This window comes from Vombatus ursinus, unplaced genomic scaffold (assembly GCF_900497805.2).
Source record: "Vombatus ursinus unplaced genomic scaffold, bare-nosed wombat genome assembly UNPS02014808.1, whole genome shotgun sequence".
Taxonomy (NCBI): Eukaryota; Metazoa; Chordata; class Mammalia; order Diprotodontia; family Vombatidae; genus Vombatus; species Vombatus ursinus.
In genome coordinates this window covers 6,501,909-6,516,462 of record NW_020954586.1, presented here as the reverse complement: position 1 = coordinate 6,516,462, position 14,554 = coordinate 6,501,909, and the positions used below count along the sequence as shown (strand labels likewise).

The 14,554-nt window shown below is 47.5% G+C and overlaps 1 protein-coding gene across 3 annotated transcripts in view; it reads right to left on the bottom strand.

The window, feature by feature from the left end:
- Nucleotides 1-14,554, bottom strand: part of SENP2 (SUMO specific peptidase 2) — a 40,446-nt gene that overhangs the window by 20,944 nt on the left and 4,948 nt on the right. For 2 of the 3 annotated variants that reach the window (XM_027875254.1, XM_027875255.1), the window contains exons 3-9: nucleotides 13,260-13,393; nucleotides 12,796-12,862; nucleotides 11,698-11,785; nucleotides 10,542-10,716; nucleotides 5,761-5,840; nucleotides 1,114-1,208; nucleotides 546-597 (exon numbers count right to left, since the gene is read on the bottom strand). In XM_027875254.1, the coding sequence (XP_027731055.1) occupies nucleotides 546-597; nucleotides 1,114-1,208; nucleotides 5,761-5,840; nucleotides 10,542-10,716; nucleotides 11,698-11,785; nucleotides 12,796-12,862; nucleotides 13,260-13,393 (691 nt within the window). The remainder of the gene's footprint in view (nucleotides 1-545; nucleotides 598-1,113; nucleotides 1,209-5,760; nucleotides 5,841-10,541; nucleotides 10,717-11,697; nucleotides 11,786-12,795; nucleotides 12,863-13,259; nucleotides 13,394-14,554) is intronic. The other variant, XM_027875256.1, reaches the window with a different exon arrangement.

The following is a 14,554-nucleotide window of genomic DNA, read 5'->3' as shown; positions in this document are numbered from 1 at the left end:
AAAGCGGCCTGCACTGGGGGAAGCAATGGCCACTCTGAGGAGCTCACACATCCACTGGAGTATCTATGTGAGAAATGGAAGGCAAAGAGCTTGCAGAGGCTGAAGAGAGAAGAGAACAGGGAAGGCTCCCTCAGGAGAATGGGACCAATGCCACAAGAGAGGTACAAACAACCTGCTCAGGCAGTATGGGGGGAGGCCTCATGGGGGAGCTGAGTCTGACGAATAGCTCAGCTGGGCAATGCTGAGATCCTGCTGCAATCCCAAACAAAGGAAAGAAGAGAACAGCCCAGCACAGGAGTAGAGATGACCACGGGGAGGGTAAGTTCAAGGAAATGACATTCACCCGTTCTTGTCAAAGTATGACAGTGAAATGATGAGCTCAGACTTTCTGCAGAGACGTCATGATGCCTCAAGAGAGATGCCCAAAGAGATCGTCTACTCTCCCACCCGAGGAAGACTTGAGATTTCTAGAGAATGTCACATTCTTAAATAGAACCACTCCAAAAACATTTCTTGAAAGCCCCCAGAAACCATCAGCTAGTTACCTCCTCTCATTTCTCATAACACGAACAGGTCCCCATGATTCAGTAACTCTGTCTGTAAGGAACAAAGATGAGACAAAGATTAGACTTGATCAAAACTGAAATACGTACATAACCATGCGCACATGCACACTCTCTCTCTCGCTCCTTCCCCCTCCCTCCCTTCCTCTCGTTCCAGCTGAGAGGGCTGCTAAAGTATCAAGCTGCTGGTTCTCAGGAAAGGTTGAGACCAACAATTTCAAATGACGTCAGTCAATTCTCACAAAAGAAGGTGCCTGATTATATTTTTCACCCATGATCTTCACTGTGAATAGACCCCATGTGTTCAGAACTGCCATCTGGTGAAAGGTGGAGAATCTGAAAATCTCAAAAAACTATTGGAGGATGGTAACAAAGAGGCACCTTTTCCCCCTCAATCACCTGTTTCTAAACACCTAATGTTTCAAAACGTTGTCCTTTGCCCTGCACAATACATAATCTTTCAAATTAAGACCGCATGAAATACGAAATGTGAACTCCTAGTATGAACTGAGTAGAAGATTGTAAAACCAGGCCACAGATGGGAACTCACATTGCTTTGGAACAAGCTGACCTGCTCTCATCTCCAGGTGATGGTCTTCCCCCCAGCCACCACTCCTTACTGCTTCCACATGACTTCGTTGAGAACTTAGGAACAGCAAAATTTCAGAAGATCAGAAACAAGAAAGGGCCACAACACTCATTCATTTCCCGCTCAGTAAGTTTCTCTAAACAGGTATTACATAATGCCCTAGGGACATATACGGGAGCAGAGGGAGCCACACAGCCCAGGCTAATGTCCAGAACAAGTTAGGGCAACAGAAGGACTAATTTCAAGCCCTAGTTTTGACACTGAGTGACTGTGGGCAAATCAATCTTTCGGTCTTACTGTTAACTATGAAACCTGGATAATACTGGTAACATAAAAATGTCATGGAAACAAAATAGTGAAAAATAAATATTATCTAAAAAGGCCTCAGGGCAGTTAGGTGGCACAGTGGAAAGAGCACTGGCCCTGGAGTCAGGTGGACCTGAGTTCAAGTAAGACCTCAGACACTTGACACTTACTAGCTGAGTGACCCTGGGCAAGTCACTTAACCCCAACTGCCTTGCAAAAACAACAAAAAAATTTTTTTAATTTTTAAAAAAAGGCCTTTAAAGAGTCACAACCTAAAAACGCAATAGAATTCAGTAAGTTATAAGAACATTTCAGAGCTTTACTACTAAAAACTAACTATAGCACACTTCCAAATATCTTAAGTTTTTTTATAGAGAGAGGTATGGTCGAGAAATTTGGGTTAAGTGTGCTAGGATCAAAGGCGTTCTCGTTAAATTGGTTTTTTTAGCCTAACAAACTCCATGACCCATTAAGCTCATTCTTCTTTTCTCAACAATACCTAGCCCAGGTTGTGAATTTTCATCAAAACATCTATGTAACTCTCCAACTTTCTGGCTAGACTACCGAATGCTCTAGAAGGATCAGAAGGAAACTCAAGAAAATAACTCTGCTGACTACACAGGTCACAAGTATAATTCCCATAAGAGAAATTTGTTTTACCAAAATTTCAAATGAAATTGGCTACTTCCGTTTCACACACACAGGAGCTTCAGAGTCAAACGCAGTGCCAACTGTCAGGCCACACCTAAGACCTGCAACGGTGTTTCAGGAACCTGAGCTAGAATTCCATTGATGCACACACATCTCTGACCTGCAACCTGCAATACCCCCCCCCAACCCTGCACTGCTTTTCCGTATGAGCTAACCCTCTGGGCCCCAGCTTTTACCCTCCGCTTCTTAAACAAAGGTCACAAGGCTTCTGAAGTTCCTATTTCTCTTGGTGGATGACAGAAAAGGTCAAGAGAAGGGTTGTTTCCTGTCATCAATAGGACAGATAAGGTGCCCTTACTTTCCCTGGCTCACTCCATGGAGGAAAGCTGCAAATTCCTGGGATAGAACCTTGAGGAAACATTCTCATCTTTAACCCCCAATTCTCAGAACTCAAAACAGAAACGACCTTGCAGAGAAGGGAAAACAAACACAAGGGGACACCCAAGCTTCAATTTAAATGTGCGGTTGCCTGGTGGTAACTAGTGTTCTGGAGAGCTCATTTCCTCCTATTTGCTGAAAAGTGTCATTTCCATACTTACCAACCTCTCACGGGAACCATCATCAGACCCGTCAGGAATGAATGTCTCCCTTAATAATGTTCTACACCTGCCATGGCTCCTCTTCCTCCTCACTCAATAGCCAAAGGGGTCACCTCCTATCGAGACTAGTTCAACCAGTGGTTTTATAAGCTTCTGTGTCTCTGCCCCTACCCCCCCAAAATCTGGGCCCACCCCCTCCCATGCCCAGTTCAGCCTGACTTTCCCCTGGATCCCTGGAATCTCTCCCTTCTATAGTTAACGAGGCTTCCCTTCCTCTGGTATATCACCCCTCATGCATGCTTTCCTGGCTGCACCTTCCCTCATCCTCCCTTCCCCTGATACACTCCCTCCTAGAGGGAGGAGTCAGATTCCTGCCCACTGCTACTTCCAGCACCTGGTCCCCTGGCCACCAACGCTCAGCAAACTACTCCTTTGGAGGCCATCCTTACCTAGCCAGGCTCTTTACCCAAAACAGATCCTGCTGAATCACCGACCAGCCTCAAGATCCTTTCTCCTGTCTTCTGTACCAGGCTCACAGTCTGCCTCTCATCCCTTCCTCACCAGGACTCTTTCAGACCAACATCCCCCTGCGCTCAGGCTTTACTCTCCTCCCTTCCTCTCCTCCTCTCTCTCCCTTCTGTCCTCTTCTCCCACATCCCTTGCCACTTGTCCTACCATCTTTGTGCCTTGCCAAATTCCACCGTCTACTTATTCCATTCCCATTCATGCGCGGCTAAACAGAACTGGAAGACGTTATGCAGCCATATTGACTGGGTTCACCACAAATATATACCCTCTAATCTCTACTTGGCCCTCACTGCAGCAAGACAGTCCTTTTAATCCTCCTTAATGGATTCTTTATACCACTCCTCACAACAGCTGCTCCCAATCTTCTCTTTCTCACCCCCCCCATCAAACATGGTCCCACACTTAATTGAGAAAAGAGGCCATTCACCATGAGCTCCTTCTCTACTTACTCAATGTCTCACAACCTACTGACCTCATCCCCCATTCCTTCCTCTTTCTCTCCGATGGCCACCCTTCTACTTACACACTTGATCCAATTTCCCGTGTCACCCAGCATGTCGCCCTCTCCCCAACCCCAGCCCCCTTTTCCCCTCCTCTTATCTTTAATCTTTCTCCCTCTCTACAGGCTTAGCCCAGGTCTCCCCCATTCTTAAGAAATCTTCAGTTGCCCTTACCATCCCCTCATGTTATCTACCTTCCAAATGCATCACGTGATTTAATTGAAACTGCTTCCTCCCAACTTATTAATCATCTCTTTAACTGCCAGATCTGATGGTCTTTTCCTAATCCTCATTCTTCCTGACCTCTCTGACACCAACGGCCACTCTCTCTTCTGAGATCATCTTTGGGGTTCTGAGACACTATCACCTCTTGGTTCTCCTCCTATCTATCTGACCTTTACTTCTCAGTCTCCTCTGCAGGACTATCTGCCATATCCTGCCATCGAACTGCTGGGGTAACCCCCAGGCTCTGCCTAGGTCTTATCTTCTTTCGTCTCTCTCCTCTCAATGACCTTACCAGCTCCCATGGGTTCAATGATCATCTACACAGACTTCTCCACAATCTCTATGTAGCCAGTTACAACTCATCGCCAACTGCCTACTGGACATTTTGACCCAGATGTCCAAATCAGACCTCCTTTTTGTTTCTCCAAAACCTGCCTACCCTCCCTCTTTCACACAAGTGGACATCCTTTGCTCGCCCTCAGCCCACCCAGTCAGCTGCCCTCCGTCTAGTCCACCTCACATCCATCTGCTTCTCTATATTCAGATGGCCACCATGCTAATCAGATCCTCACCATCTCTCTCCTGGACCATTGCAACTGTCCCTTCATTGGCTTCCCCACCTCTCTAATTCCTTATCTCTTTAGCTTACAAAATGACAGTCCTCAGCACAATGTGACCACAGCTTTTGCTTGGTATTGAAAGCTCTTCACACACTGGTGCCAATCCATCTTACTGTCCACCTCACACACCCCCCCGCTTCACACACCACTCTACATCCTAGCCAACACAGAACATCCCTTCTCCCCTCCCTGTACCATTGCAAAGACTGTCCTTCCCTCCATCCTGAGCTCTGCCTAGAGACCCCAGCTTACTTCAGAGCTCAGCTCAGACATCGTCTCTTCCGTGAGGATTCTCCTGATAACCCTCAGGACTTTGTACATATTCATCAATGTACCTGATGTGCCCTGTACTCTCCCAAACAGAATGGGGGCTATGCTCCCTAAGAACACAGAGTAGGCATTTAATAAATGCCTATTAGCTGACCCCAAAGGGAAGGGAAAATAAGCAAAAGAAGATAGAGGGAAAGGCTAGAATTTGGGAAACTGCTAGATTTCTCTGGACACTCCAACAAATTCCACATTCCCCCACTTAAATAATTTTACCAAAATCCCAAAAAAGTTTTGGAATTTAACAAATTCTAAAAATTCCATGTCTGTTATTCATTATCTTGGCACATTCTATTGTAGCCAAGCTACAATCAGAAACTGTTCTCAGACATTATTATCGGCACTGACAAAGTGAGCACCAGCTCACATTTCTAAAGCACTTTCTATGCATTAGTCCATCTGATTCACAGCACAACCCTGTGAGATGGGCACTAATGCTGTTATTATCTGCATTGTGTAGCTAAGGAAACTTTAGGCTCAGAAAGGCTAAGGGATTTGCCCATGGTCACACAGCTTTGTGACTATCGGAGGCAGGACTGGAATTCAGCTCTTCTGACTCCAGATCCAACACTCAGAACATCCGTAACCAGAACATCAGAAAACGAGCACAGAGTCCAGACGGGGGCAAAGAATCCTGGCAACAGAACTGAATCAAAAAGCCGAGCCTCGAGAGGTGAGGCCCCAGGAGCCTCAAGTCTGTGAGCACCTGGACAGGGATATCGGATTTGTCCTCTGAGGTAGCCACGGGAGCATTCCCCTGCCCACCCCCTGCTGGCTGTCACCCTCTTACAAGACAAACCAGAAGCAAGCACCAACACCATGAGCCCCCACAACCCACCAGTCTGCCATTACCCGTGACAGTTTCCATGGCATCCTTCTTTAATTCGCTGCAACAGCCTTTGATACTTCTCTCTCTCCTCTCTCTGAAAACCCTGGGGAAAGGAAGGAAACACTGACAAAAGCTAACAGAGAAATGACTGGCCCACACGCAGAGAATCAATCTATGGGAAGAACCCGGCTTCTGCACCCCCCAGGCAGCAGCTCCCCGAGCCGTTCTGGGCCCTGGACAGCCAATATTCACGGGACACTGTCCAAGGGAGCTGGAGGGCACCATATTTAAAGGCTGTCCTCTGTTCTTCCAGCTTTAAATAGTGCTTACTAAGCACCATGTAAGGCTTTACGCCCACTGTTCTGGGGACTGAGATACAGTCCCTGACCTTATGGATTCCTCATCTGACCATAAGCTGCACAAGGGATTATTTTATCCTGTGTCCTTTTATCCGTGGGGCCTGGCATACAACAGGTGCTTAATAAATGCTTGTTGACTGACATGAAGTTTGTCTAACAGGAAGATGACAAACATAAATGAATTAAAACCAAATAATATAAGATTCAGTGCTTTGGAGAGTTGCAAAGTGCTATGTGAGTTTTGAAGGAGGAGTGGGGGATAGGACAGGAAATGTCAGGGAGGTGACATTTAATTGGACTTTAAAGACGACCCGTAATTCAATAAACGAAGAAGGGAGAGGAAGGACATTTCCAACTCAGATAACAGTAGGAACAAAGAAGGCAGAGAGAAGTGTAGTTTGGCCACAGCCGAGAGGTTCATGGAGGGAAGGGGAAGAGAAGAGCCAAGATAACCAGATCCATAGCCAAGGAAGATTCATGGAAAAGCCACGTGGAGGAGGGGTTAGAGTGGAGAGAGGACGGAGCAGAAGACCTGCTGGGGGGGGGGGGGGGGGGCACTGGGCCAGCCAAGGCAGGTGCTAGTACATCTGAACTTGGGGATGGGCAGCAATGAGAAGAAAGAAAAGGGGACAGTTCAGAGAAATACAGCAGAGACAGAACTGACAAGATTTGGGAATCAAATGAATGTCAAAGGTGAGGGAGAGAGAATACTGACATGCTGAACACAAAGTGAACTGTGAGAAGTAAGAAGCAGGTTTTAGAGAGAGAAACGTGATGAACTAGATTTCGGAGAAGCCGAGTATGGTTGGTTGCTGGCCTTTGTTCTGGAAGAGGACCCAAATGACATCACTGTGTTGGAGTCAGGTTATAGTGCGTCCGCTGTGGCGGAGCAGACCAACGCGAGCTCAGAAGGCTCTAGCACAGGCCGGGCACAAAGAGTCCGTGTGAACCTGTGGGCTGGATTCTCTAACTCTGGGCATTTCGTGTTTCTTTTGAGCTACTGCAATTCTGCTTTGCTCTCATGTGGGCACACCATGCTGGGCGGTCCTGTGCCAGCGTCTCCCTTGTCACAGAGTTAATCCCAAAGCTCTTCAGAGAGAACTTGAGTGTCCTTGTATCACTTCTTTTGACCTCTGTGTGAGCACTTGCCTTGTGTAAGTTCTCCATAAAACAGTTGGTTTTTCTGGCAAACATATTTGGCATTTGAACAACATGGTCAGCCCCTCGGAGTTCTGCTCTCTGCAGCAGAACTCTGTATTCAGTAGAGTCTGAAAGCCTGGCAGTTTGCCTTGAGAAAGGACCTCAGTGTCTGGTACCTTATCTTGCCAGGTGATCTTCAGAATCTTCCGAGTTCAAATGGAAGCAATTCAGTTTCCTGGTACGGCACTGGTAGACTGTCCAGGTTTCACAGTCACACAACAATGAGGTCAGCGCAACGGCTCTGTAGACCTTCAGTTTGATGGGCAGTCTAATATCTCTTCTCTCTCACACTTTCCTTCAGAGCCTCCCAAACACTGAGCTAGCTCTGGCTATACATGTGTCAACCTCATCAATGTGTCCATCTCTGGAAAGTATACTGCCAACAGTAAGTGACCTTATCCACAGTATTCCAAACTACTCCATTTGCTGTAAATGATGGTTCCATATATGTATGGGGTGGTGCTGGCTGGTGGAGCACCTGTGTTTCCTTGGTGTGAACTGCTAAGCCACAATTAGCACAAACAGCAGGGAATCAATCCTCATTGAAGGCATCTGGCAACAATGCTGAGACCATCATGTTAAAAAGCATGGGAGCAAGCACACAGCCTTTTGTTTCACTCCACCGGTGACTAGAAAGGCCCAAAAGTATTGACCATTATCCAGACCCCAAGCAAGGATGCCATCATGAAACTGATGTACAACACCAAACTTCTCCAGGCACCATATTTGGGCAGAATTTTCCATAAGCCCTCGCGACCGACAGTATCGAAGGCCTTAGTCAGATCTACAAATGTTGTATATAGACCTCTGTTCTACTCCTGCCATTTTTCCCTGAGCTGTCAAGTGGCAAACACCCTATCGACCATTCTTTGGCTCTTTCTTAAGCCACTCTGGTTCTCAGGTAGATAGCCATCTTTCAAGTGAAGTTCCAGCCTACTAAGGAGGACTCTGGCAAGAATCTCACCAGTAGTAACTAAGAGAGACTTTCTCCCTGTGATTGTCACAAGACAATCTACGTCTTTTACCTTTATAGAAATGGACCACGGAGACATCCTTGAACTCCTGAGGAATAACCTCCTCTTGCCATATAACCCAGAAAATTTCGGTCAGCTTTTGTAGGGGCAATGGACCACTCCCCCTCCCCACCCCACCACCACCTTGTAAATCTCAGCTGCAACAGAATCAGCACCAGGTGCTGAGGGAAAGACTATGGTGAAGGTCATCCCCATCCAGGTGGCTAGAGCCCAGAGGCAGCTGGATTCAGAATAGCAGTCTGGTCTGGAGACTGAGGTCTGGGAGTCACCACCATAAGGTGCTAGTTGATGCCCATGACAAGAAATGAGGTTGCGGAGGGACAGCAGGTCAGGGGCAAAACCTCAGGGAACACCCACCATGAAAGGGTGGGAAGTACCCAGTAAAAAAGAAGAAACTGGAGAGATAAGAAAACAAGGAGTGTGTGATCTCTCAAAAGTCAAGGGAGAAGGGGATTCAGAAAGAGGGGATGGTCAAGAGTCTCAAATGCTACAGAGGACAGGAAGGGTTGGGACCTAAAAAGTACCAGTTAATTTAGCAATTAGGGACCCAACAGCGTCCTTGGAAAGGCAAAGCTGAGCAGAGTGATGGCGCTGGAAGCCACAGCCAAGAGTGGTGAGGTGAAAGCAGGAAGACAGGAAAGAAGAGAGGACAGATGGTGAGCACCAACTGTTCTGATGAACAGAAGAGAGGAACTTAGGAAGTTCCTATTTCAATTTTCTCAGGAAAGGGGGAGGTTAAGCCATCTCTCGTATTAGGGATTTAACAAACAAATGAGAAGAACTTTTGAGCAGCCCCAAGATTCCACTGCTAGGTCTGCGTCCCAAGGAGGTCAATGAAAAAATGATCCGACATTCAAGAGATATCCATTGACTGGGAAACAGCTGAGTTGTGGTACATGACTGTAATGGGGACTGTTACGCTGTGAGAAATGACGAGTGCAGAGAATCATGGGAAGGACTTGTGTGAACTGATGCAAAATGGCACAGACCCAGGCAAACAACAGAAACAGGACTACCACCATGACACGGAAAGAGCAGCGGCAGCAGCTAAACGGAAAGCTTCAAAATAAGGACCAAGTGCTGCCCCCACTCCCAGGGTAACATCCGATTTCTTTCCACCGGCTGATTAGCTTTTATTCCAGTTCCTTTTCCTTCCCCTTTAAAGAACGGTTTGCTTCCAAGCAGCAAGGTGGTCACACACGGTACATTTATGGGGATGAGGTAGGCTCGATTTCCCCATTGGCTCTCAGGACCCTGGGAGAAAGGGGCTCCCCTCAGGCGGCAAGAGCTGCCAGAGCTGAGGATCCGCTGTCCGAGGCCAGGGGCTTACGAGCAGAAGGTGGCAGAGTCAAGGCTTGACCACAGAGGCAAATTAGGCCAGAACCAGGCCAGGGACCATAAGCCCAAGAAAGGCCCGAGGGACAGAAAGATCAAAAAGCAGGAACGAAGGAAGTGAAGGTGGGAATGGGCAAGAGGCAGACAGGCCTGTGAAACAGTGCGCCCACAGTGCAGTCCTTGAGGTGGTGCTGGGACTGGAGCAACCGTGTGGTCCAAGAGTCAGAAGGGTCCCCGACATTCATCCTGCAGCCCCTAAAGATGACAGTGGGGCAGCAGGGAGGGAAAGCACACAAGTATGGCACTGCCGTCCCTAAGAAAACAGGGCAAGTGACCAGGAGGTCAGGAGGGGAGAGCAGTCACGATGGGCAGAAGGCAACACAAATGGGCACACTGTCCCAAGAGGGCCTGGGAAGAACTTGAAGCCAAAGGGCCTGGGATGGAATCCCAGCTCTGCTTCTTCCTGCTTGTGTGTGCTAAGGCAGTTCCATTGACCCTCTCTGGGCCTTGCCTGTAAGAGGAGAGGATTAAACTGGATGACTCCTAAGGGCTCTCCCCAGCTCTAAAATCCTTCCAAAGCAGAAAGGCCAGCAGAGGCACGAGGGGGGCCACAGTGCAGACAAGAGCAAGGCTGGCCCTGGACGGGGTGTGTGTGCAGGGAGGGCACGAGTTGCTTTCCTCAGTGGGAAGGAAACTTGGCGTTGAAGGGTCAGAGGGAAGTGGGCTGCACATAAAGCACCCCCACCAAACGCAAACACGAGCAATCAGAAGGGTCCAGGCGTCCAGGAAGGCAGGCACAGTTTACCTTCCAGTCAGTGGGGTCCTTGCTGCTCCAACACTAGCAAAGAGAGACCCACAATGATCCCTGGGACTTGCCTCTTCCACAGCACAGCGTGCTCTCCTCAGAGCCCTGCTAGTTTCTGCAGGGGGTCCCTCCGAAAGGTTCCGGTCCTGAACGGGCTGTTTCCAGGCTAGAGAACTGTCTGGGGTAGACTTGACACAGTGACGGCCATTCATTCTTTTGTTATGAACTTCCTGGTTACGAGGAAAACTATTGGATAGAACAGAAATGGTCAACAAGACTGAAACACCTGCTGCCTCTGCATGAATGCTCCAAGACCTGCAGACCCCATTGACAGACGGGGTAGAGGCAGTACTGCGGTATGAACGCCCCAAATACACACTAGCCCTTTGCACAATCATCACAGCATGCGGCTTTGCAGATCTTCACAAGCAGAGGTCCAGATCACAGAGAGCGCGTGGCACAGCTGGGGCTCCAACCTAGGCCTTCCTAGTTTTCCAAGTCTTGCCACAGACCCACTGAACATCTCCCCCACCCCCAGCAGCAACCTTCCCCAAAGCCACAGCCTCCCCGTCCTGGCCACTGGAACTATGCACCCCTCCTGCCTTCCGGGGGAGTGACCAATTGCGAGAACCCATGGGCAGTATTTTTTCACCCATTCCACTGAACCCAGAGCTTGGGGAAGGGATTCGGAATGCTCAAGGCTCAGATGTGTTCACAAAAGTATACCATTACAAGTATTTTAGCTAAAACAGAGATATTTTAGGAGACAGCCTGGGACCAGAGACATCATTTAAAACAACACTCAAAATATATGTATTTTTAGAAAGTTAACTTAAGGATTCAACCTGATCCTAAATGAGAGACTAAGTAACATGGCTAGCAAAGAGCCAGGTAGCTGCCCCTCTTTCTTGGAAGCACTGTCTGCCTCTGAGGGCCTTCCTGAGACTCTCCAGGGCTGGTGGGGTAGTGCAATGGGGCCACATGGGAGGGTCCCCTTCTTGTGCCTAACACTTGTCTTTTACCTGCCTACTGAGACTATGAGGCAAGGAAAGATCTTTCTGTTTATTGTCCTTTTAAAGACTTTATCAGATGCTTTAAGCATCCTAAACAATCAGAAAACAGAAACAAGAAAATGAAAACATTTTAAGAGGTCTTCATAATGTGCTGCAGTTAAGCTGGTAAATTTCTATGCACAGAAAAGCAGAATTATCAGAAGGCAACAATTACCTAAAGGAAGGCATAACGAGGCCGTGGCGTGGTTGATCTCGACTCACTTTATTTGAATGTTTACTTGCTCCATTAAGTGCTTTTTTACCTACAAACAAAAGTATATTAGTAAGTGGGGGGGGGGACTGGAGTTGAAAAGCAAAACTAAGTATTTTGGCTTTCTCAACTAAAATATTTTGCCCAGCAACTTTCCTTCCCCTCTCCAAGGATGAAAACATGACAGGCCCTATCTCAAACTCAAAATAAGTAGAAAGCCTCAAAATCGCTGAGAGACGAGGGCAGCTAGCTATTCTCTGACCTGACACATTCAATAAGCTTTTGGGAAATGTGTGAATGAACAAATCCAAAGGGGATCCTCATGAGCTCTCCCATGGAAACCTCAGTTTTTCTTCTCCTATAGCAGAGAGCATCCAAAATGGAATTCTGAACACTTAACACCTTGGAGGCAGCCTCTCAGCAGAAGGGCTTTTCCCGGGCTGTCACCCTGTGATGCTTGGAACGCTAAACAATTCTAAGAGAATTATTCTAATTGTCATCAGAATTGGCGGACTAGACAAGAAAGACAGCTCCAAGTTACTGGCACAGGGCTAGTCCAATGTCCTGAACCATGCCCAGCTCCACCTTCTCTGTCACAGGCATCATCGAAGGCCTAAAGGAGTGGGCCAGGACCTAGCTAAGGGAAGAGTCTGTTGCACTTTGGAAGACAGATAATCCTGAGTCCAAAGCCTCTTCCAAAGTCCAGGCCTTCTCTACCCTGCATCTCACCTCCCCCCAAATTATCCCATCTCCTGGAGGGGAAGACAGACTACAGCCATTAGTCTTCAATGTCCCTGGCCCCAAGATGATACGGAGAGAATGAGAACGGCTGCAGTCCCCGTGCTTAACCCTGAGATAACGTGGCCGCGAGCAAAGTCAGAGTGACAGGCAGGCAGCTCCACTCAACAGAAGCCCGAATTAAAGGGAACAGACATTCCTGAAGTTTATAGCAATAGTTTTACTCCTCCTCTCCCCCACTACAACTCCAACTTGGTTAGAATGGTTCCCTTTCACATACTGAAAATTAGAAAAAGAAAAAAGAACCCTCTGATAGTCTCTCACCTGATGCAAGCACATCTCTCCAGGGTCCAGATTTGGTCAATTTATTAGATGAACGTTTGGGAAATACCTTAAAAACAAAAAAGAAATGTAATTGAAAAAAATAAAATACCATTTATTAAGTAGGGGGGAAAAAAGACAAGACAAAACAAAACTAAAAAAGAAACCATTATGGTTACAGAATTCATGTTTAAAAAAATAAACTTCATATCAAAATCATCCTAGTGCACAAAATTTAACTGTCTTCAAAAAGATCCAAATTTTAATGTTTAAAACCTATTAAAGTAATGTAAAATAGAAATCCCAGATGCTGAATATACATTAGTTTCTCTCATTAAAATATTAGTAATTATCCCACTTACACAGCTCTTTAATTTTGAAAACGATTTTTCCGTCTTTTGTAATTCTGAAGCCAAGGCCAATCGCCAGGGACCAACAACCCTGGTCTGGCTTTCATTCCCACTGACCTCTGTGGGAGAGCTCCCAGTGTGTGCGCCATTGCAGCCACTAGCCTCTGGGCTCCTTGGGCCGAGGGGGTCCGGAGCGCCAAATAAGTTGGTGATATCCCAGATGCTCTTCTTGACTCGGTGAATCAAGCGATCTACAAATCCAGGGAGCACAAAATGAAAATGTTACAATAAAAGGATTTCTTCTTTCAGAAGGGGCCTCTGCAGCACATGTGAGTAAGCAGATGTACTTACACAAGCTAGAAAGACAAGGGCTCCAGAGTCCAAGCGCCCAGGTTCAAAACACACCTGGGATACTCACTACCTGGGTAACCTGGGGAAGGCGGCTTCCCCCGATGGGCCTCGATTTCCTTCTCTGTAAAATGGCAGGGGTGGGGGTGGGGGTGTTGGCCTCAATGGCCTCTGAGGTCCCTTCCAGATCCCGGTCTAGGACCTGCAATCGAAACCCTAACTTACAGAACACACAGCATCCACCAGTGCCCTTCCACAGATCTGCTGAATGAAGAGAGTCAGGAAAGAAACTAGCAAAGGCTTTTTTCTAGAAACTTCTTCAAGGGAAACAGCAGCAGCTCTGGAAAACCAAAGAGTGCTGCAAAACAGCCAACCCTCCTCCCTCCCCAACCTTCCCACACAGGCAGGCTCTTGCCAGAGAGATGAGGCCCCAAGGCACCGGTGAGAGCCAGCTGCAGGCACCGTCTCAGCCCCTGCCTTCCAACTGGGCTTTAACACAACATCAGATTCAAGGTCAGCGGCCTCACTGAACAGACTCCGTGCGCTCAGTCGGCCCTTCTTGGATCCAGTGGGGCATGCAAGGAGGGAGCCAGAAGCCCCTGTGACACCACAGCCTCGTCCCATCTTCCTGACAGATCCTGGACTGACTCTGAGCTGCCATCATCCATCGGTACAAAGTGGGAAAATCCCTGGGCCTTTGCTCACTCCTTCTCCTCCTCTAAGATCACCCCCCTACACTCCACCCTGCCCGTCTACTACAGCCAACACATACTGAAAACAGCTCATTTGCCCGCTTATATCTTACAGAGTTGTACAGACAGTTTTATATCTCAGTTTCAAAGCATCAAAAAATCTCTTCCCAAAGCAGTTTGACAGAAAAGCAGTTTAGACCGACATCTTAGACCACATACCACAATCAGCTCCAAATGGATACTCAACCTGACTATCTGAGGTCACACCATTAAAAAAAGAAAAGAATCAGAAGGGAAGCAGACCAGGTAACCTTTCACCAAGGCTAGTGGGAAGAACTCTTAACCAAACAAGGGAGAGTGGCAAAGGATATA